Source organism: Leptonotus elevatus, chromosome 5 (genome assembly GCF_054856555.1).
Source record: "Leptonotus elevatus isolate MCC_2025b chromosome 5, RoL_Lele_1.0, whole genome shotgun sequence".
Lineage (NCBI taxonomy): Eukaryota > Metazoa > Chordata > Actinopteri > Syngnathiformes > Syngnathidae > Leptonotus > Leptonotus elevatus.
This window is the reverse complement of record NC_141243.1, coordinates 28,111,794-28,136,869: the sequence shown is the minus strand read 5'-3', so window position 1 is coordinate 28,136,869 and position 25,076 is coordinate 28,111,794. Positions and strand designations below refer to the sequence as shown.

General features: G+C 41.4%; 1 protein-coding gene across 1 annotated transcript in view; it reads right to left on the bottom strand.

Annotated features, from left to right (window-relative positions):
- Window positions 1–4,649: 4,649 nt before the first annotated feature.
- Window positions 4,650–25,076, bottom strand: part of LOC147174831 (amyloid-beta A4 precursor protein-binding family A member 1-like) — a 115,017-nt gene continuing 94,590 nt past the window's right edge. The window contains exons 9-11 of the mRNA XM_086076151.1: window positions 22,705–22,824; window positions 8,417–8,557; window positions 4,650–4,792 (exon numbers count right to left, since the gene is read on the bottom strand). Coding sequence (XP_085932277.1) covers window positions 4,721–4,792; window positions 8,417–8,557; window positions 22,705–22,824 — 333 coding nt within the window. The 3' untranslated portion in view covers window positions 4,650–4,720. The remainder of the gene's footprint in view (window positions 4,793–8,416; window positions 8,558–22,704; window positions 22,825–25,076) is intronic.

Sequence of the window (25,076 nt, the reverse complement as noted above, 5' to 3'; positions counted from 1 at the left end):
GGTAATTTAAAAGACTCAAATCTCACCTAAATTAACTGAATTAACTAATTTAAACTTTACTCCACTATTGGATAGCCACCGCAGTGACCTGCAGCGCTGGAATAATCTCCCTATTTCTTTAATAGGATGAATAGCCACCATTAAAATTATTTTTCTTTTTACCCAAAATAAATTATTTATTTTCATTTATTCCATTCAAACGTACGTCTAACTGATTCCAGTTGCTGGAAATTCTACTGGAATAAAAAAAAGAAGCACAAATTAGTAATAGACTAATTCAGAAAAGCAAATCAAAAGGTCTAGAGGCATCAAAATAAATCAAAATGAAGCTAAATACAGCAAGAAATTTGAGTCCCTAGCAATTGACTTTAAATGCTTTATCAGCATCTAATGTACACTTGGGATGATTATTTGAAAATTTTCATAATGAATATAAATAAATAGAAATAGAAATAAAATTCATGGTAGAATTTTCTTCAGGAGAAGGTCTCGATTTACCGGTCAATCTACGTTCCTACCCTCACCTATGGTCACGAGCTGTGGGTCGTGACAGAAAGAACAAGATCCCGGATACAAGCGGCCAAAATGAGTTTCTTCCGCAGGGTGTCCGGGCTCTCCCTTAGAGATAGGTTAAGGAGCTCGGTCATCCGAGAGAAACTCAGAGTCGAGCCGCTACTTCTCCACATTGAGAGGAGCCAATTGAGGTGGCTCGGGCATCTGGTTCGAATGCCTCCTGGACGCCTCCCTGGAGAGGTGTTACGGGCATGTCCCACCGGCAGAAGGCCGGGGACGACCCAGGACACGCTGGAGAGACTATAGGTTTGTCCTAATTCACAAGGCTGGGTCCTCCAAAGGCCAATTCATCGGTCGCATGACATCACTTCCGGTGCGACTCGACCGCTTGCTGTGTCCAAAGTCACGCGGCCCTCGTATCCAGCCTTCACGTTTGGCCTTAGTATCTATGGAGATGGGGCCTGAGCGAAGGCTGCACAAAAGCAACCTTTGCAACGCCCACAATTTGGCGCTCTTCTACACAGGTGTTACGTGTTTACAATTGTGCTACGAAGCAAACTCCTGAGTCCTGACAGAAGCGGCGTGTTGACGTTGAATATTTCACATAATTTCATCGGCATAAATTCGCCTACTTTCAGTTAGAATTGTGAACCCCAAAATTATTTTCCTTTTATATTTCTTCATTGTATATATACTTTTTGAGAAACTCCCTAATCGGCGTGTTGTCTTTTTTTTTTTTTTTTTTAAGAGGTCAGTATTGTTCGGTAATTTTACCGATTTGACATGTCATCATCATTGCTCTTTTTCTTTTTTTCTTTTTATTATTTTGTATGTGGGTGAGTATGTGTATGTGCGTGAGTGCGTGTGTGCGGGTGTGTGTGTGAGCGTGTGTGTTCATTAGTTCACCAAAAACCTATTAAAAAAATCCCATACCGTTAACCTAAACCGAACACCGCCGTCAGGAGACCCAAGGAAGGACCAAAGAAAAGAAAGGAAAGTGAAATCCAGCACCGACCAGACACCACCCACCGGGCCACCAACCAGAGTCCTTCACCAACCCCAGAAACATCTAAATTCTAACAAATCAGGGAGACCTCAAGAGACCAAAGGAGAGACTGAGGAAAGGAAGGAAGGACAGACGAAGCAGAGTGAGATCCACAGACACCAGCCTCCACCGATTCAATGACCTGAGGAAGAAGCAGATTGTGTCTGAGTTTCGATAGATGCTGGTGTGGTGAATCTGGCATGCATGAAAATCTCCACCAAAGAGGGGAGCCGTCGACCCCTGCCAGGACAGAGCAAGCGCAACACCTCAGGGTTCCCCAGGCTGCGGCAGTGCCAAAGGACGACCCACGCCGGGGCCACCGGCCGGAGAGCAAACCCAGGAGCAGGAGCGCCCCCCACCCCAACACGGCCCGCGCCCCCAACCCAACGCAGTAGGATGGGCACTGCAGGCCCGCCAGACACCCCACTGGTCCACAGCCCCAGCTCCCCCCACGACCCCAGCCAGCTCGCCGACTGGCGAACTCTACCCCTAAACCTTGAATGTGACCCCACCCAGTGTGTATACAAGTGTGTGTGTGTGTGTGTGTGTGTGGTGCATTAAAATTGGGAGCAGGTGAACAGGAGCAGAGGGAAATGATATCCCCACGCTCCGATCCACCCGCCTCCTAGGCATGTCAGTGAGTGTATCTGGTGCATTAAAAAAGGAAACGACAAGAAGGGAAAGAGGCAGCAGAGAGAGGGGGAGAGGAGGAGGAAGGGTGACGAGGGAGAAGGGACAGGGAGGCGGAGGCGGAGGACGGGCTACACCTTATGTCTTTCAACTGGCCTTGGAGCACCTTGGGATCCCACCGGAGAAGCTGGTTGAAGTGCCTGGGGAGAGGGAAGTTTCCCTCCAAAAGCTGTTGCTTCCACGACCCAACCCCGGATAAGCGGTAGTAAATGTATGGATGGATACATTTTCTTCAAGATGCAAAATTAAGCTAAATACAGCAGGGAATTTGAGTCCTAAGCATTTGGTTTAAGTTTGAGAGGCAATACTAACTTTCTATGGCTTTTAACGCGTTTTCAGCATCTAATGTACATTTGGGGCGAGTCTTCATAAAAGAACATGCACAAGAAAATTCATGGCAGAATCTTCTTCAGGATGCAAAATTAAGATAAATACAGCAAGAAATCTTAGTACATATAGGCCCAATACTACCTGTGCAAAATATAGGAAAATACCAAAAGAAAGAAGACTCCATCCAGTTAGACTGCGCTAGAGTTTCACTGGGCACGAAAATAGGGCCTAAAGGGTGTTAGATTATTAACATTGTTTTTCTGTTTCAATTTATATTTTTCAAAGTGTTTTGATAGATTAGTTAGATATGTTACAACTGTTCCCCATATGTTAGTTAATCTATAGTCTTTGTTCTCTTCCCTGGGAAAGTAAGGTTTCTGATTCAATCTAAATGAGAGGTGTCTGACCAAAAGGCCGTCTGCCGTGAATCCCTGGTGCCAGGAGGCGCTGGGGGCCAATTGTTTACTCACATCTATTGTGGGCTAAAGGAAGATAACCTAATTGTATTTCACTCTGCTGACAGGACAAGATGAAAGGGGGGGCACAATCTCTTCCTCAAAGGCTGTACTCTGTGTGGGGTTTTATGGGTGCTGGCAGAAAGTGTCACATGGGTTGCTCTATGTCTGTAGGGACAAAAGGTACTTCTTTGTCAATGAAGGGGGAGGGAACTGTTTTTGTATAAATGTATGCGTGTACTTTGAGATGGTTACACTTTTTGGACCAGGGCTATTTGAGCCAGGTTCTAGAGATGTCTTTCAGACTCTGAAATAAAGCTAGCAAAACTTCTCCACGAGACTTCAACTTTGAATTTTATTTGAACACGCAGAAATCAAAGAATTGATTTCCAACAAGGGTTAGACCTGATGTGATAAGAAAACAATTGTCAATATATGATCTTTTAAATGACTAGATGTTTTAAAAGCAATAATTACGACTACCTAAACCAGAAATAGCCTTTGTCCTTGACTATGACCTTCTAATAGATAAATGAGTTCAGAAATGGATTTCTCACGCTAAAGACGAGAGGAAAAATGGTGTTGCATAAGGATCTAGTGCCAACTTGTACTGAGATATTGCATTCTAATCTTCATTGGTAGCCATTTTTTAATTTATGTATATCGGCCAACTCGTATGCAGTGTTACTGGGAAAGCTTGTGCCCATTGTAACATCATACGGAATTGCAAAAATTTGTATGAATTCCCTCTCTGCTAATATATTTTAGTGATGAAAGATGACAGGAAATGGTTGTCCCAACAAAACACTATAGCAGTGAGTCCCAACCTTTATTGAGCCAATGCACCTATTTCACATCTGAAAAAAATCTCACGGCACACCACAAAGCAAAACAATTCACAAAAAGTGGATACACAGGTTGTAACTTCTTTCATCTAGTGGAATAGCAATTGATTGTCCATTTTTACACAAACAACAACCCCAAAACAATCAAGCAAAAAGAAGAGCACCACAGCAACAACAAAAACAAAACCACAATACCGAAAACAAACAAAAATGAACAAAACAAAAAAAGAAATCTATGAAATCACCCGAATCAAACAAAGTCAGGTATTTTTTCGGAAACTAAAATAAAAATAGTCCATTTCATCCCAATTTCATTGAAAATATCAATTTTACATCTTATTCTAGCTGAAACTCTCTCCATAACATATACTGTATACAATATACTATATCAATTCATTCATTTATTGTTGGTATATCTCTTCAACCATTTCTTAGTCAAAGCCTTCTTACACGCTAACAACAAAATTCTCAATAAAAAAAAATTATCCTACCCTCCACTTGAGTTGTCTTAAATCATTAAGATATAGTTTTAAAGTCTAATTGAATTTTGCACTTAAATACCTTTGCCAATAAATCAGGAATGTCACGCCAGAATGGATCATATAGGGACAATACCAAAAAACATGAAAGAGATTTGCCACAGAACTTCCACACAACCTCCAGCAATCAATCTGAGCAGAAAAATTGCTTGAAAACATAAATAATATCAATAATATTTCACCCAAATAATTGACATTAGATTACTTTCCACGGCACACAGTTTGTAAGTCACTGCACTATAGGATGTATGCTGGTAAGAGTAGTAGTGATAGTAGAAGTTAGGTTAGAAATGGGCAATTTATTTAAATGTAAACTGGCTGCTCCTGGGCCGTCAGCAGACGGTACATGGCTGCAGGCATCGTCTTCATGTGGATCTGAGAAACACATATATGACAATGGTTAATAGTAGTGGTGCAATGGATCATCATTGATCCGTGGTCGGTTCGGATCAGGCCCCACGGTTCGGATCACGCCCGATCCGCGGATTGGTTTGTGGTAAAACAAAACTAAACACCCCCCCCACCCCCGCCCAATTTTTGATTTGATTAGATACAAAATGTCTCATTTGATAACATTAATAATAATTTTATTTTAACATCTACATTTTGTTTGTGTTACAAACATGAACTTTTTGTTACTTTATATATAAAAATAAAAAAAACGTCAAAATTGAACTAATAATTTTGACTAATTACATTTTTGTCTTGTTATCAGTGCTTTGTGGTTAAATTCTGCCCTCACAACATGTTCTCAGCTTTGTGCAGCGAGACAGATAGTATAAAGAAGGATAATCCAGGAGCATTGTTGAGGATTTGTGTTGATTCTTTTAAGAAGGTTTGTCCTTAAACTTCTTTTAATCTTCTAAAATGTATTGAAATACTTGTGTAGGGAAGAGTGGGGTAATTTGTGCCAAGGGGCAAGTAGTTCCACCCCTGTTATTTAGAAAACCTCAGAAAAAGTTGGTCATGTGACCAAATATTTTTGAAGGGACATCCATTTCGCTCTTCCGGTACAAAAGGGAGACACATGGCTTCAGAGGTAAGCACATATAAATTCAAAAAACATGTTTTTGCCCTCCAAAGTACAATTTCTATCCAAAAAAAGTGGTATCAAACATCCCTATTAAAAACGTTTTTGGGTTTGAATGAGTTAAGGTTTTTTGATGGCTGTGTTTGAACAATTAAAGACAACTTTGAAAACATGTTTTATTGCTTTAGTAAGTTACATCATGAGTCTATATGGTTAGCAAGATGCTGACTCAAAACAGCTGAGGGGTGCATTTTTTTCAAAATAGGTGGGCTTGGGTTAATTTGTGTCAAAGGACAAAGGTGTCAAAGGTTACGTTGGCACAACTTCCCCTAAATTATGATTATTTACTCTATATTACTTTATTGTATTTTATTGTTGTTGTAAACTGTATTCTTACATTAGATCACTAAAAGTATGTGCCGTTCTTAATTTTTGACCAAAATTCATTATGCCACCAGATACAAAAGGAAGACAGACAGGGTTTCAACTTCTCTTGAGGAATTGGAAAGAGAAATGTAAGAGGGGAAGACCATACGTCAGGTTGGAAAGGAGATACAAATCTGCAGGATGGCCATTAAAAGAAAATAGGGTTAAGAAAATAAAAAATTGGCTTACCATCCCAAGCACTCACCAAGAGACAAATCTGGTTGTTCTGCTCACTTGGGTTATGTATCTTCAGAAGTTATTTTACCCTTGCCAAAATGCACAGAAAGAAAGAACAGTTTTGTTAAAAAAAGAAAGTGACAACAAGAATTGTGACTGACACACCTGAGAAGATGGAGGTGGAGAATGCTCACAAAGAAAGAGAAGATAAAAAGGCTGAACAGGAAATGTCATAGAATGAAAGAAGCAAACGCCTCTCCCACCTGCAAATCAAAGTTGTGTATTGAATTTGCCTTCCTTTTATATAGCATTATTTATGAGATCAAAATGATCTTTTTTACTTCCATTATAATTGGCACACTTTACCCCACTGAATTCTGACTAATGGCACAACCTACGCCGTACTGGTTGCAAGTTGTGCCACAAAACCACTTTTTTTTTCTGAAGCTATATTTCTCAAACAGTTTATTGAAGATCCAAAGTGATTGCTCCCAGGGATGCACAACATCCTAAACTATTAGAACATATTTTAGTTGGAGGCATTCATGTAATCCTCTTGCGTCAAAGACACTTTAAGTAAAAATTGGCACTTACCCCACTCTCCCCAATGTTTTTATGGATTCTGATTTTAAATTATGCAAAGGGGGGCTAACTTGATAAATTTAGCTTCTTTCTGCCCCTTCTCAAACTTGCCTCTTATTATATTGTGCTTTTTTTCTATTCCTTTGTTATGTTTTTATTGCTGTTGTTTGAGACAAATCAAAATCAAATGACAAAGACTAAACAGATATCTGTTCAACAAGTGTAACAATGAGGCCCTCTACTGGACTAATAAGACACTACATCAGTGTAATTCATTGCGACCACAGACGATAAAGTGCCTCATTTAACCATTATAGCCAGAAGCGCATTAGAGCGTTTTGCCATTAGAGCCGGGAGCGCTCTAGCGCTCTTCTACCTTTATCTTTTTGTTTTGTTTTGATTATCTGTCTATTAGCTGATGAAATGCATCAGGATATACATGTGAGGGTGACGTAGGCTTCGTAGCATGTCCTGGAATTTTATTCGAGCATTTTTGGCTGACGCAGATTTGCGGAAGTTATGAAATAATTGACGGGGATTGATGATGCTGCGGAAGAACTTAGAACCATGGTAACCAGTTGACAGTGACATATTGTTAAGTAATATGTTTATAGATAATGAGGATGTTGAAAATTTTGACGGCTTTGTAATGTTATGGACGACAAATAATTACCACTGAATCCCCGGAGGTGATTACAACTGCACTCCAGTGTTGAAGGTAAATATACACTGTAGATGTGACACAGTTGTTTGTTGATTTAAAAACATATATATATATATATGTATATATATATTGAATGTTTATAATAGTAAACTTAGGTTTGTGTGAACGTTACATGTGTAAGCTCTGAAATGTTTTTGGAATTATGTTTCTATCTGCTTCAGGAGCTGAGATATCAATTATCTAGTAGGCATTGCCAATATTGTTACATTTCCAGGGAAACCAGGTTTTCGGGGGTGATTTTAAAGTCACCCATATGTTTTAGAGGCATGTTTTGGCAGGTGCTTTAGGTTTTAATGGGTTAAGTAAACAAGTAGCCGCTTACAAAACTTAAAACATTAAATTGATTACTTAGAAAGCTCTAACCAAGTTTTTATTGGCATCTACAAAGACCCACCAAACAATACCGGAGCGAACTCACCACTTGTCTAGAGTCCCATTCAAAATGTGCCCATCCCCAAAAAGGGTCCGGCTAGAAACGATGAAAAACTGCACAAGGCCAAACAGTTAACATGGTGTTATGAATCAATGCTTTTATTTCTTACATCAATGCATATTTGAAATAATTTACATCAATATTAAATACATTTTCGATGCATCGATAAATCCCTATTATGTAGCTTTTGTACTGTACATGTGATTAAATCAAATACAATCCTGCTGTGCGAGTGTAATGACCTACATTTAAAATGGTTGCCTCCAGTAGTTGTGATGTTTTAAAATGTTTTAAGCACTTTTTTTTTTGACTGAATACTTATTAGATTTAAATAAACACAACCGATAAAGAAGATATGCACAAGTGATATGCACACAAATCTAAAATATAACTGTTTAGATGTCTTGGGGTTAGTTCCTTTTTAAATGAAAGATTTTTGACAACGACAGTTTGAACAGTGAAACACTGCAAACATTTATTTAAAAACCTGAACAATAGGCATTCTGGAATGGATCCTGTGTGACCATAGAGGTTCAACAGTATGGCACATTCGTTTGACTGCCTTTACAATATATGCTTGCAGTATTACTGCCAACATTTACAACATTGATAGAACTTGCAGCTCACCTTTCCCACAGCAGTGGTCAGGAGATGGACAATTTTTTCATGGGGTGTGGCAACCACACTTTGGCTGTTGATCTCAATGATGCAGTGACCTACTCTCACTCCACCCCTTTCAGCAATACCACCACGCATGAGACTACAGATCTGTTGAGGGGTGAAACATAATTAGAATTCCCTCCTTCCCGGCAACTTACAAGTGCCTCAAATATGTTTTTTTAATTATTATAATAACTTAGACGCATGCACTTGGTCTACTTTTTTCCCCAGCCCTAATATATATATAATGTGGCATTAAAAATGACAAACACACAGAAAGTCTGTGCTCAACAGAGAAGCAGAAAGAGAGGTGGACTTCCTTTGATTGAACTCACCGTCCACTCCCATAGCTTCTGCTATGGTGTTCCATGCATCATCCTTTTTTAGGTTGTCCTTATAAAAAGGATGTGCCATGTCATATATAATTTTGTGGCTTTCCACCTTCATTATAAATCTCTCTTTGTCCATGTACGCTGGTGTTTAAACAGTGAATTAAGCGTTAAAAGGAACCCCGACTGTAATGATTTGTTTTTCTAACACTAACAAGGTGTTGTGCCAAAGTACTTAAACTTTTTTTTTTAAAGCGCACGCATATTGAGTGGAAGCCACGCGACAGCACTGCCTACGCATGTTTTCAATAAATACATGAAGAACACACTAGTGGTTTTAAATGTTCAGGTTTAGAAACGTTTTGTAACAAGAGCAAATGTTTTTCGCGGAGAAGCAGAAGAAAAAGCAACGTGGAAAAGTGGACTCAAGGTGCGTTCAATAAACAGGCACACAGTAGAAAATCACAGTTCTGCATAGAAAAAGCTCAGACGACTGACAAAGCAACAGGTTGAGACACTTCCCTTAAAAAAATGAGTCGAGTGTGAATTATTTTGTTCCCAGTTTGTAGTATTTGATTACCCATTTGACTAGTTGCAGGGTTCTTGCAGAAATCACTCAGTGAAATTTTAGACCTATTTAGACCATTATGAGAATTTTTTTAGACCAACTTAACGACCGACCAAAGCACCCCCACCCCACCCACACCCCTCCTCCATGCAAAAACAAAACAAAAAAAAGACGGTCACATTTGATTCTCAAACCATGTCAACTTGTATTGGTTTCAAACATGTCAAAGTGCACCAAAAGCATACAACATACACAATATTGACAATGACCAACCCGAGATTAACTACAATTCTCAGAACAATGTACATAACAATCACGTCATTTTGACAACATGGCAATGCCATATCTAGTTATACATATAACCTATACAACCATATATCTGAGTTCCTCCCCTTAAGCACTGATCTCAGCTTCAAGGGCCTTCACTTGAGCAACTTTTTTTTTATGGGTTCTTCTCAAGGCATTAGACTTTGAAATCAGATGAGCCATCTTCTAGCCAGCTCTGCTCTCCACCTCTTTAGCAAGTACATCTGCCTCACTGGCAGCTCCACCTCCAGACTCATCTTCCTCTTCTTCAGGTCCTCCAGAGCCTGCTCGGCCAGCTTTCTTTTCTGTCCCTGGGTTTCCTTGTCTTTTCTGGCATGCTCGTGATCCAGAAATAGTCTGTATTTTGACCAGGCTGCACCTACAGATGCCATAAGTTCCTTGGTGAGGGGGACCTGAGTGACACCTCCATGCATCGCAACAAAGTCACATATAAGCCTTTGGGCAACAATCGAGTCCTTTCGGAGGTTTTCTGTCAGGATCTCTTTGTTGACTGAAAATCCCCTTTCAACTGAGGCAAGCAGCAGGATAGGGACCACTCAACTGCTCGCACAAGAACGTGTCTAGGCGTCTCTCAAACGGTTTGAAGGCAAGAAAAGCTTAATTTCTGGCCTCAACCGAAAGGAACGCCTCAAACTCCTGCACAATAGCATCCCCTACAACAAAGGACGAGAACATAAGAAGTCAGTGAAATATGTCATGTTGGCACTTCTTTACACTTTTACTTTTTTTCTTTAAATTCTTGTCAAACACATCGATTTTTGTGAGTTGAAGAGGAGTGATGTCTTGAAGGGCCTCTCTCTTCATGTAGCGTCTCAGTAGACTCTGTTAATAAGCAGAACTACCATTAGCCCATTCCATTTCTTTTTATCCTGCACACATAGACATGATTCTAATCTAATTAAATAGAGTGTAAAAGAGCAATTAACATCAATTTAGCAATAAATGTTCTTCTATCTATCTATCTATCTATCTATCTATCTATCTATCTATCTATCTATCTATCTATCTATCTATCTATCTATCTATCTATCTATCTATCTATCTATCTATCTATCTATCTATCTATCTATCTATCCATCCATCCATCCATCCATCCGTCCGTCCGTCCGTCCGTCCGTCCGTCCGTCCATCCATCCATCCATCCATCCATCCATCCACCCATCCATCCATCCACCCCCTCTCTCTCTCTCTCTCTCTCTCTCAATATATATATATATATATATATATATATATATATATACATCCATCCTACGCTTGGGGGGCGCAATTAACCTGGGCTTACTACATTTTAATTACAATCTCCAACAAGTGACAAAACAGCTTGCTATTAATATATTTTGTTGTTGTTGAAAATTTTGAAAGATGAATAAACAGACTGATAAACTAAATCCAAAGCACTCACCTCTGACTCAAGGTAGTATTGTTATTTGTGTTATTTAGTAATGTATTTATCTCTGTACATTCCAATCTACAATAAAGGGTTTTTAAATAACACTACGACCTCGTTTCAGAGGTAAATGCTTTGGGTTTAGATTATCAGTCAATGAAGCCTTAAAAGAATAACCAGATGCACCCCTTTTATCTGGAGATAAGACTTTAAAGCACTCGTTATTTTCCTTTTTGTTGTTTTGTCCACACTCCACATTCAGACTAGCTAAAATTGTCCACAGTCCCCGTTCAGACTAGCTCACTGCATAATCTTGGCAGAAATTCAGAAACAAAACTTGAAATGTACGGTACCCGGTTGAGGACAGACTGAGCCACCTAATTAACAATGCTACGTTACCACCAATAGCAAAGGGGCTTTGTAACCCTGTGGTCAGATCATTCTTGGATTAGTGATTGTTAATCTAAATGAGTTTCTTGCCTGGTAAATTAAAGAAAATGAAAAAAACAAATGTTTCGCCTAATTTTACTCGCTAGATTGTTTGCGGTGTGTAGATTGTACACACTGCCGGACGTGGCCGCTTCATTTGCACACATCGGAGAGAGGGGCTTTGCTTTTCTTCACTTATCGCAGCCACTTCCATTATGGAAAAACTCCTCTTAGAATTTTTTTTTTCAGCATCGCTGTAGAATCGTCTGCAATGTGAACTACATTTTGTTTTCGTTTTCCAAAATATGTGCGGATTTAATTTAATCACAGTTTAATCGCATGAATTCTTGTAGTGCATAATTTTGTGTGTACACATGTATTTGAATCTTCTAGTCAAGCCAAATAGATTGCAATAAAGTTAGGGGGGAAAAGTGTTTTTCTTTTTCGCTGATTCTTCTTCTACGCTTTCCATTAACTCTCTGTGACTGCACTACAGCGCCCCTCCAGACTTGGCATATACATTACAACCATTAAACGTCCTCAGCGTTTTCTTTTGGACACACGCAAGTTTTGAAATGCTTCTGTGTGTACGAAATTTGTGTGAGGAACGAAGCCGGCTTTGCTTCCGTCTGGACGGGGCCTTAATGTTGAATGTCAGGACCGGGATGCCTCGACGGTTTATGACCTATGACTATTAATCACGCTAACTACTATTAATGCTAACTAAATTTACTACTAACTAACACTAACCGAGCACAAATACTGCTATCACTGTCAAATGTCAACAAGTATGTGAGGCAGTGTGTGAGTGTGTCAATGTGTGCGTGTGAGCAATAAACGACAGTTGAGTTGTATCCGCCGTGCCTGTCCTGTCTACCCTTCCAGAGGGAGTTATTTAAACTAAAAGTGAGTTTAATTAAAAAACTGGACAGTCGTAAACCGTCTCGGAGCTGTGTGGAGGAGAACACGGACGCTGAGCGGACATCGAAAAATCGTCAAGGGCAAGAGCCGACGAGTATGCGTGGGAGCCAAAGAGGACGACATCCACGTAAATGCGTAAAAAACAAGCCGAAGCCTGAAGCTAACGGGACATGATGTGCTGAGGAGTCTCCACAACCGTGAGTAAGGCTGTGCAGAAGGTACAGAAGCCACCGCAAATAAAGTGTCTGTTCCTGGGCCGCAAACAGCAAAGCTAAAGCTAAACGAAGCTTAAGTAAGCTAGTGGAGTCTATCGTTGCCAAGCGTTGTTACCGTAAGTTTGAGCAAGTTACGTGACTGTCTTTCCTAATACACAGCGGTAGTGGCTGTGACAATTCAAGTCTTTTGAACTGCTATTATAAACTACTGGAGCCCAGTAATGATTACATTTATGCACTGGGACAGCTAGACCAATCAGAGGACAACAGTGAGTCCCAGTACGCTCTGGCTAGGAGAGATTCCAGCGAACAAAATTTTCTATAAATTGAAAATATGGTACTAGAGATGCTATGGTTTAAATATGTCGAGCCTGACGTAGACGCCGTTGTGATTCAACTCAGGACAATTTTAGATCAGGCTAAGACACTTGTGCAAAATACAGGGGTGCCACCTTTACAATAGGAGTTTGAAAGTGGTAAATTAGAAAGACGACTTCAAGAACTCAGAGACCTTCTGTATAGTTGGGGAGATTACCGGCCGTATGGAAAGGAAAAATGGTTACTTTTCCTGTCTTTAAAAGAGGATAAAGAGCACTAATGGATGAGTGGACATGTCGACAGGATGAACACTTGAAAGGAGGCAAAACAAAATGCAGTGTCAATGGTGATGGTGGTGAGACGTTTGCCGTCGCCACACAACCTGTTGCTACTGAGTCCATTGTTGGAATCCCACCTGTTGACAGATGGGGAGCTAAGCATGCTACTAGATTTCCATCCATTCCTGCTACCAGAGTGGGCACCGTAACAGACTTTACTCAAGCTGCCCCCATGAGTACTCAACCCACGAGTACGGGTGCGCCCACGACTATGCAGCCTCACTTGCAGTCACAGCAGTTTGATTTTGGACTTAATGCTGGTCCCGCTTCACCTCCAACTTTTGCCAAGTGTTCCGCGCAAACCAAGTGTTCCTGCTGCGCCTGCCAGTCTCAGTATGGGGCGTAGTAGCTTGCCGTACAGCAATACTGGTGCATACACCGGCGGAGTGAGCAACAATGGCCTTGTCCAAGAATAAGGCTCACTCCCATAAATCTGCCCAACTTTTCCGGGTGGAGGAGGGACTACTGGTGTTGGTAGGCCGAGTGGGAGAGTATCCAAGCATAAGCGGAGCCCACAGGATCGCTAAAGTGCAAAAAACTTAATCTGCTAGACAGCATGGATTAAGCTGTGAAAGCTGAACTGAGGCTGTTGCGTTGCCGGGAGGCAAGTGATATCTTCAGGGAGCTAGAAAATGTTTATGGTGATAAAGCACAAACAGCGGAAGAAATAGTACTAGAGCTACAATCCCGACCTGCTTTGGGGGGTTACGAACCACGGGAGACCCAAAAATGTATCCTAGCAGTTGAAAGGGCAGCATTGGATCTCACAGTTCTAGGGTGTATAGATGGTATACAGAACCAGTTGGTGATTACATCTGTAGAGAGCAAACTCCCTGATGTCATGAAAAGAGAGTGGCTAATGTATGTTAATAAACCTAGTAACAATGTCAAACTAGGTAACCGTTTTGACAGACTCTTCTTCAAACGCTGTTCTTTCAAGACCAGAAGACATTGCTGGTGAGGTTGGAACAGTTACTGCCTAGCAAGCCGTGGTCTACTTACGCTTCTGAGAGTCCAAGCCACCAGAAGTTTTGCAACAGAAATAAGTCATTCACTAAGATGTCAGTGTTGTGTGTAGTAATGGAGAACATGGAGGGAAGCAGTTTCGTTGCAAAACCTTCAAGGCCACCCTATCGGAGAAGTAAACTTTTGTAAAAAAAAAGGCAAAAGCATGTACAAAGTGCCATATGATGTTCATGGAGTAGATGACATTCCTTTGCCCAAAGGATCCAATGAAGAAGGATGCTACTAAAAGGGACAACAAAGTGGAGGAAAAGATAGTACTGCGTGGTCCAACAGAGGAGCAAGAAGCAGTGTTTGCTGGGTTAGGACTAACCCCCCATCAACTCGAAGCTGCTCGCAGAGCCTGTAAAAACAAAGCATCGTCACAAATATGTTTCAGTAGAGACCTGATTGAACAAAGTGGCCTAAAGGAGTACCCAGTCTTCATGATGCTTGTACCTGTCACGGCAAAAAGAGGAGACAGTCTTGGAGCTTTGGTTGATCTTGTGTCTGATACCAATTAAATCACGCATCAAGCTGCAGAAAGATTTGGACTAACTGGTGAACCAGTCTTGCTTGTCGTGTATGGTATTGCCATGATGAAGGTGGAAGTTCATACAAGAATATACCTTGTGACAATTAAGGTGTTGACCCCATGAGGAACTTTGAGGCTCCACGAGATAATCTGCTATGGAATGGAAGACATTGCTAAAGTGGAGCGAGTGATCACATCAAAAGAACTGGAGCGTTTCTTCCCAGAAGTTCAACCGGGAGAACTAGCCCACCCTGGGACAATCGACCTGTGGATCAACAGATGTGAAGGTGGATTAGCGTCGCAAAGGCTTCAAAGAGTCGGCAATTTGGTTCTCTGGGATGGCCCTCTAGGCAAAACCGTCAGCGGTACACATCCAGACCTCTTCGAAGAAGTGGAGGTAACTGCATGGCGTTCAATAACTCACTTTGCTCATTTAATGAGGACAGTGGCAGTCAAAGTTGAAGAGCATTTTGAAAGAAAAGAAAGCATTCAAACTCAGACAACAATGGCATGCAATTAAGAAGTCCTTGAGTGGCTAAAATGGGATAGCATAGGCGCTGCTTGTGACCCAGCCTGCGGAGGGTGTCGCTGTGAAAAGTGCCTACCGGGAGTAAAATAAATGTCCCTGGCTGATGAGAAGAAGCTCAAAATAATAAGAGCAGGCCTGACCTATTGAGAGAGGAAGGCCCACAGCAACCAGCCACACTGGGACGCGAAGTATCCTTGGAGGGAGGATCCAGCTTCACTCCCGAACAACCGAAAGGTTGTAGAAGCAACATTCCTGAAGCGAGAAGCGGCTCATGAAAAACCCCATATGGAAGGAGGCCTACACAAGGCAGATCCACGACATGGTGGAAAGAGGAGCCGCTGTGAAGCTCATGCAGGACGTGTTGGACGGCTGGAAAGGTGCTGTGTGGTGGGTGAGCCATCTGATTGCACCAAACCCCTACTCAGTGACTACACCAGAGCGGCACATCTGGAATAGTAGTCAAGAGTTTGAAGGGGTGAGCATAAACAGCATTCTGCTCAAGGGCCCATATGTTCTAAATCCCATTAGGGCGGTGCTGCTCAGGTTCAGAGAAGGGGAACATGCAGCCATTGGGGACATTACGAAAATGTATAATTCCATATAGTTGGAAGAGCAAGGGGTCCATGTCCACAGGTTCCTGTGGAGAGACTCACCAAAAGATGAAATTGAACATGGGAGACAAGCCTGCAGGGTGCATTGCGCAGGTAGCCATGCGGGAGACTGCAAAGTTGCCCCAGTTCTCAAGTATGGTGGAAGATAGAAGAGTCATTAAAGAAGATTCTTACGTGGATGACCTCCTCACCTCCCATAACGACCCACAATGCCTGGACAGCATACTCAAAGGGGTGTTGAAAAAACTCAAGGTCGGAGGCTTTCACCTCAAGCCCTGGGTCCGGTCCGGTCAAAGTGGGAGGCCAGATGGGGCAGGCTCAAAGCCAATGACTCTGATGTTACCCAACTAGTTAGAGGTGGAAGATAATAAAGCCCTGGGGGTTGGTTACCCTGTATACGTAGACAAACTCTTCGTGATGGTCTCCATCAACTTCTCTGGGAGGAAGAAAAAGGTTACGACAGAAACCGACCTTACTGAAAATGAAGTTGAAGAAAGGACACCAAATCCGCTGACGCGTCGTGTGCTCATGAGCCAAATCGCTGGCCTATATGACCCAATAGGTCTGGTGACGCCTGTTAAACAGAAATAAGTCATCCTCGTGAAAAGAGCCTACCAGGAAGCTGGCAAGCTTACGATGGACACCTGGGATGAATCTCTTTCTGAAGAGCTCAGACTAAAAGCAGTTGAACTGTTCAAATAATACATCCGCTTGAGCAGCATTAAATTCCACAGATGCCTCACAACCCCTGGGTGGAGTGGAGAGATGGGAGTTGTGAATCCTATGGAGCTGTGCTGTACTTACGATGGGTGACAGTGGATGGCGTGGTCACACGTCTAGTGGAATTGAAGGCTAAATTTACTCCCCTTGATCAGAAGGGTGATGCCGTCAAGTCTGAGATCAGTGGAGCGGTCTTTGCTGCACGCCTAAAGGGGCACATGTTGAAGCATGGGTGGTTGGAGAAGTGGTACCACTTCATTGACAGCCAGGCGGTACTGGGGGCCATCCAGAGAGAGAGCTACGGGTTCCACACCTTCTTTGCAAACAGAGTCGGAGAAATCCAGAAGGCTGGGCCCGTAACTGACTGGTGGTGGATCCCAGGTGAGATCAACATTGCTGATCTAATCACAAGGGGATGCTCTCCTGGACAGGTGGATGAAAACTCTGTTTGGCAAAAAGGGGCCGAGATCCTGTCCTGTTGAATTGGTCTGTGGCCTATGAAGTCTGCCTCAGAAATGGTAGCTCATGCCAGGGAGGCAGTGAGAAAGCTCCAGAGAAAGGCCTTCTCAGCAGTTACCATTAGGGCTCAAGCGAAATATTTTGTAAACACCAGCAATATAAACGGTGACGACAAGACGAAAGACACTGAGACTCTGCGAGGAGCCATGCTAGTTGATCAAGTGGACCCAACTAAGTAAAGTTCTCTTGCCAAACTTTGTGAGGTGATCAGCTATGTTCGTAGAAATGTGCAGAACTGGTTAACTCTCATTCGAAGAGTCTCCATGTCAGTAGAGTGGGAGGCGGCACCAACAGTGCAAGAGCTTGAGGCTGCATTTCAAGAGATCTGTGCCTGGCTGCCCAGGCTGCACAGATCTTGATCCAGTCCCAGAGTTAAATTTCCTGTAACAACATTAAATAGACGTGTTGTCAGCAGGGATGAGGCTTCGGGTCTCTTGCTGTGCTATGGTCGAGTGCAGACTATTTCGCAGGAAATAATTGGAGTGCCCCTCATTCCCTACAAAGCGTGGGTCAGCACCCTTCTCACACGGGAGTCTCAATAAAAACAATCATGAGGGTGTTGCAGGCACAATCCTCGTGTTAGGTCTAAAGCATGGGTGGTACAGGGATTGTTGGAAATCAATTCTTTGATTTCTGCGTGTTCAAATAAATTCAAAGTTGAAATCTGTGAACAAGTTTGCCAGCTTTATTTCAGATTCTGAAAGTCACTTGGAGCTACTGCTCAATCATCGCAGCTCACCCACAAATGTGTTCTTCTCAAAGTTCATGCATGCATATATACAGAAATCGTTCCCTCCCCCTGTCATTGACCATTTGGTCTCTTCTCAGCATGTGATATTTCCTGTCACCACAATTCTACACACCCCCTCTCTTATCTTAAACACTTCCTAAAAGGATGTGTGCCACTTGGCCCCCCCTTCTCCCTCTACCAGAGATTCCCCATAAAACCCCACACAGAGCACAGCCCCCCCTTTGATCTTGTCCTGTCAGCAGAGTGAGATACAATCTGGCCAACTCCTATTGAGTTCTTTCAGTCCTTAACAGATGTGAGGTAAACAATTGGCTTCCTAGATAAACTATTGAACTCTGTAGAGCTTCGCACCCCAGATTCCCGCATATCTGCCTTGTGGATTCCGACACCTCACTTCCTTAGGAGAAAACAGACCACATTCCACTGACATATGGGAACAGTTTCACATATCTAACTAAAATCAAAAACACATTGAAGAATATATATGTAAAACAGAAAAACAATGTTAATAATTCTAACAGGATCAAGAATCGCTAGTAAAGTAATACATTTCTGTGTGCACTGCCGTAAGAAAAAATCTGTAGGCAGCTAATGAGCGAACTCCCAGTCGAGAGAACTGAACCGGATCACTTTTCGATTTTACAGCTCTAAATCTGTTTGGGCCTTACATTGTCAAATACGCTGTAAGACACAGAGCTAGACGTCTGGGGTGTAATATATAGCTGTATGGCTTCAAGAGCTGTACATGCTGATATTGTGGAGGACTTATCAACACAAAGGTTCATGAAAGCCTACCTACGGTTAACAGCCCTCAAGGGCCACCCAAGGCAGCTCTGGTCTGATCAGGGGACAAACTTCGTGGGTGCTAGGCCAATGTTACAAGAACTATATGGGTTCTTGAAGAACATTAACAAGGACTTAATTCATAAGAAGGCAGCAGCTACGGGCACTGACTGGTCATGGGAGTTTCACCCGGCACATTATCCCCATCGAAATGGGGCAGCCGAAGCATCAGTCTGTGTACTCAAAACAGCACTGAGCAGTGTTGGTGAGGAAAGCAATCTCACAACTCTGGAATTTCAGACGCTCCTCTATTTGGCTGCCAACTTATCTAATGAGAGACCAATCGGTGCCAGAATACAAGTACAGGACAGAGCTGTAGAAGTCATCACGCCAAACTCTCTTCTGCTTGGCCGGGCAAGACCCCAGGGCGACACAGAGGGTTTGAATACCCCTCCTACCCTGTTGTGCGTCTGAGAGCAGTTCAGATCGAGGTCAACTAATTCTAGAAGCGATGGAGTCAGCTTGCTGGACCTGGCCTCTTCATCCGCCAAAAATGGCATGCTCCTGCGAGTAATGTCCAGGAGGGGGACCTGGTGTGGATTGCTCACCAAAACACGGTCAGGGGTCAGTAAAAACTTGGTAGAGTTGTGGTAGTTTGTCCTGACACACATGGAGTAGTACGTGATGTACGAGTTGTGCGTTGTACGTGCCAGAGTTTTCCTGCATCTGATGGGCAATTAAAGAGAAACCAAGTTAGACAAACCGGCCCCTCTACCATCCTGCATAGGGATGTCAGAAGACTCCTATTTATGTTCGAGAGTACTTGCATGGGTATAGTGGCCTACTTGGATTGTAGAATCAGGAGACCAAGTGGGAGGTGTAGAACCGTCTGCAATGTGAACTACATTTTGTTTCGTTTCCAAATGATGTGCCAGTTTAATTTAATCACAATAACACATACATTATTGTAGTACATAATTTTGTGTGTACACATGTATTTGAATCTTCTTACTTGTGTACATATCTTCTAGTCAAGCCAATTACCGAATGCCTATGATGTATTATTATTATAGGGAGTAAGGATAATTATGAATGAATGATTTGCACCTGTGTGGGCGGGGCACTTTATAAATGCGTATCCACGGCGAGCTGTCTAATTAACTATTACTAATGCTAACTAAATTTACTACTAACTAACACTAACCGAGCACAAATACTGCTACCACTGTTAAATGTCAACAAGTGTGGCAGTGTGTGAGTGTGTCGATGTGTGCGTGTGAGCAATAAACGACAGTTAAGTATCCGCCGTGCCTGTCCTGTCTACCTTTCCAGAGGGAGTTAGTTAAACTAAAAGTGAGTTTAAATAAAAAACTGAACAATCGCAATTAACTGTGCTAATGATGCTTTGGCTAATGCTAAACAATAGTGATGTCTTCTGTTGTTTTGGTACACAGTTCAACAAATGTCCCCCCCCAAAAAAAAGTGAATACATACCAACCCAGGTCTGCCAACTTCGTCGTTCACCACTCTGCCTTTTTTTTTTTTGTTCCGGTAGTGGTAGCTTGCAATGTAGAGTTCGGGATGTCCGCAGACAGCAATAATGATAATTTCTTCCCTTCCTGTGTCGTAAATCTCGCCGCAAAACACACGGCGGCGCGTCCCATTGCACCAAACGCCTCATTTGCACCGCCCCACGTACCTTCGCTCTCTCCCACCCAAACTATATTGACTACAATGCAAACACACTCCTCAAATGCCTCCTTCTCTTTCAGCACGCAAACATTAGAAACAACGCAACATGTAAAAAAAAAATATTTTCTTTTTCTTTTTTTTCCTACAGAGCAGACTTCTCGGAATGGAAGGAGCGGATCTAAGAATTTTAAGACTTGGGTGAATTAAGTTTTAGACCTGGGATGAAAATATGGCTGATTTTTTAAGACATTTAAGGTTTAAAATTTAAGTTTCTGAACTTTTGATTATTTTTTTTACTTATAGACCCCGCGGGAACCCTGTAGTTGGGAGCGGAATGGAGAAGAGCAGAGATGCCACATGTACGCACACACAAGCAACTAATACATTGAGTCCTTGGAGTGCCACTGTATTGCCAATATATAAAACGGATGACATCAAATGCAGTCAGAATATAGCATGCAATGTGAAAGCATATACAGTATATACATAAATATATACCGTATGTACATAAATTAACACGTACACATCCTAATATTTTGAATTAATAAAAATAAATTAAATAATTTGAAGTTTTTTTAACAGTTTTAATTTTGCTGTTTTTGCTGATGTTTTAGATTTTTTTCGAGGTAACGTTTCATCACCGGTATCGAGGTATTTTATACAGGTAAAGTGTCAAAGTCCAAATTTTGGTATTGTGACAACACTATTACGAGGCTTACCTTGCTTTCTGTTTAGGCGTTTCACATTGCTGGGCAGAGAGCTTGCACGGAATGTGTTGCGACGTATATAACAACGTCCAAATAAAGTTTCTACAAAAATATGTGTTCTGTGCTACTTTTTCATTTGACGGATGTCGACAGATGCGTTGTCCGGCAAAAATAGAAAATAGGTCTATTTGTCTGGCGGGCTCCAGCATGACTGAGCTGGTCCCGCAGTCGATCCGCAGCGCATACGCAGCTGGTGTAATTTGAACAAGCTAATAGAAATTAAACGAATCGGCTCCGCCGCTGGAGCGGATCCGCAACCCACACGCATGCGGTGTAATCCCTGTTCTAAAAATAGCTCACCAGTGATGGGACACTGACTTACTAAGAAGCGATGTCAACATTTTATAAAACGTATAGTTTTTTTATTTACCAAATATTTAATATTTTGTTTGAAAATATAATATGTTTATTCCTGTTTATTCCTCATTATTATTTACTATAATCTACACCTATACTATTATGTACAGTTTGGGACATCTAATTTAGGACATACATCTGTTATGAAAAGCTTTCTACAATGGTTGCATCAGATGTTATCAGGCTAAGAATTAGCCATCTAAACAAAACAAACTAGCTAACCACACAAGTAAAATTCTAATAAAAATATTATATATTTGGTGGACAAAATGTATGTTATTTTTTTCAGGTCATACCACAAATGATACAAATTCCTGTCTTTAAATGTATTTCAAAATATAAGTCCCAAATTGGTTATTTCATTTTGGTCGCACCACATAATTCATACCAAAAAAAAAAGTTATTGGTTATCAATATCAGTATCGGTGTAGAGGAGCAGGAAGTTATCGTTATCCGAATCGGTGTGAAAAAAGTTACCATGCATCCCTGCTTTTATTTTGGAAAACAGTGATCAACATTTTTGCATATGTAATGTTCCGACATGTTACAAACCAAATTAGTGCCTTTTTTTTTAGCTACATGTTTACTTCCACTTAATCCGGTGGCCGGTGGTAGTGCTAAATAGCTTTAGCTATGCATGCTAAACACTATTGCTACCTCGGTACAGTTCAACAGCAAGTAAACAGCATTCAGTATGCTACTTCCTTGTTCATCATTCGGTCCCGGCTGGCCGTGATGTTGCGCTCCAAGTGAGCACAGACAGGACGCTGTGTGTGACATAGCTCATACTTGAAACCGATTGGCTGCCGCAAGGCGAAGCGCGAAGAAAGTTAAAATTTTTAAACTTGGGTGAAACGAAAGTACAGATTTTTGCCTCGCCATGCCACCTACCACCGCTCCAAACGCCCTTTCGCACCATTGCACGGGAAGTACTGTGCATTGACTACAATGCAATTGCGCCACCGGAAACGCCTCCTCTGCTGTTGTGTGAATGTAGCTCAAAACATTTTTCAGCAGCTGTATCAGCATCATAAAACTGATTTATAAAGTTTGAACGTTCAAGCTAATTTTAGGCCGATTCATTAGTCCATATGCCAGTGCACTCGTTTACATCAAAACTGGATTATACTTCATACATTTTCAGAAAGAGTACCCACAATGCCATTTTGGACACTGAAACCTAGTTGGTAGTGGGAATCTGGACGTCTGATGAGTACTGTTGTCACTGGAGGACATCTCACAATGGTCATCTTGATGGATGACTGGTTTTTAAGACCCTAAAAATAAAAATAAAAATTACTGTAAGGTTTCAAAAAAGTATTCAACAAATAAAATTGTAATACACTCAAAATGTATTTACTTGGGAACTGTGCATGCTTATTTTCTAATCTACTTGGGAACTTAAAAAGAAGCAAAACTAACGACTGTGATAGGAATTACAAGTAAGAACAATAAAGGATCAAATAAACAGTAGATGTGAGTCTCTGTGGGGAGATGCTGGCACCTCATAGTGGAGGTTAGTCGTGCCCCACCCAACTTTTGGAGACTCAGAGACAAAAGGAAGGAGCATAATATCATGCCAAAACCTCACAAACACACAAAACGTGATTTACTCACACCCAACAATTCACAAACTCTGTGTTTTGCAAATACAAAACATCATTCACAAACTAATGCATTTTGTTTTGCACTGTTGCACATAAGAACTGTAACTATCAAACAAATACATCATGCTTCAAAAACAAATACAGCATGTTTTACACAAACAAAGAAACATTTCTTCAATTACAAAAACATATCCAAACTAAATTCTTTCAAGTATTAAAAAAAACTACGGATAACGGTCATGTGACTTTTGGCATAATCTTACCACTGTCACGTGACTTTTGGCACTAATATTCCGCTTTACAGATTTACACATACAAGCCCACACACATCCTCCACACACGCAAATTCGTCGTGGCGGCCTTAAACTGATTCAACAGCCCCCACGCTGTAAAGTTCACTGCCATTTGCATGTATGGATGGGTGGGCTTGTATATATATATATATATATATATATATATATATATATATATATATATATGTTTATATATATGTGTGTATATATATAAATATGTGTGTATATATATGTGTATATATATGTGTGTGTATATATATATATAAATGTGTGTGTGTGTGTATATATATATATATATGTGTGTGTGTGTGTGTATATATATATATATATATATATATATGTGTGTGTATATATATATATATATATATACATATATATATATATATATATATATATATATATATATATATATATATATATATATATATATATATATATATATATATATATGTTAGGATTTGTGTATATCATGCTTAGGTTTGTTGCTTTGGCTTTGTCCTGTCTTGCTTAGACAGTCTTGCTGTCCTGTTAGGTTTTGTTTGTACCTGTACTCGTCATCCTGTTCCCTTGTGTCATCCAATCATCTCCCCCAGCAACTTGTGTCTTGTCCAGATGTCCCTCGTTGTCTTGTCAGTTGGCTTGTATTTAGTTTCCTGGTTTCGTTCAGTCTTTGTTGTTACTTTGATTTTTGGTCTTTTCATAACTTTGTTTGTTTTGTTTATTTAGAGTTTTACCCAGTTCCCCTGTTAGTGTTTTGGTTAAATAAATTGTGTTCAGTATTAAATGCATCCCGGCCGCCACAAGTTCCCGTTCCGGCAGTGCATGTCCTGCGGCCGCCACCAGTTCCGGCGGCACACGTCCTGCGGCCGCCACCAGTTCCCGTTCCGGCGGCGCAGGTCAAGTCGCTGCAGCCCCTGGCCTCTTCTCCTGTGCCACTGCAGCCCCTGGCCTCTTCGCCTGTGCTGCTGCAGCCCCTGGCCTCTTCGCCTGTGCCGCTGCAGCCCCTGGTTTTGTTGGCTTGTATTTAGTTTCCTGGTTTCGTTCAGACTTTGTTGGATCATAGACGCTGTCACCACTCTTGTGTTTTGTTGTTACTTTGATTTTTGGTCTTTCCATAACTTTGTCATCCATGCCTTCTCAATTGCCCTTACTGTGATACTCCTCGTGAAAGTGACACCCTCCAGACATTTATAGATGTAGGCAGATAACATCTCTGCTCCCCTCGTCTTCCACGATTTCTTGCGGCAAGGACCCATTTGGTTTCAAATGTTTATTCAAGAATTGATGGCTTGCATGACCAAACACAGAGATCTAGCAGCCTGTGAAATTTAGAGTCCAGCGTTCTTTGACGTCACATAACTGTGACAAGTCTCGTGTGACTTTTCTTTTCACCCACACAAAAACAAACAGGTCTCCCAGGCAAAGTTTTGCGTGCCTTAGAGTCAAGGAAATGTGGTTTCAACAGCTCACTTATTATTCAGGACATTTAACTCTTTGACTGCCAATCATTTTCAGAAAAGAGGATATGTGGGTGCCAGCTGATTTAAGCATTTTGACTGATCTTTCAAGGTCCACAGAAAATGTTGTGTTTGGACTATGGAAACACAGATACTACCAAATGAAAGATTG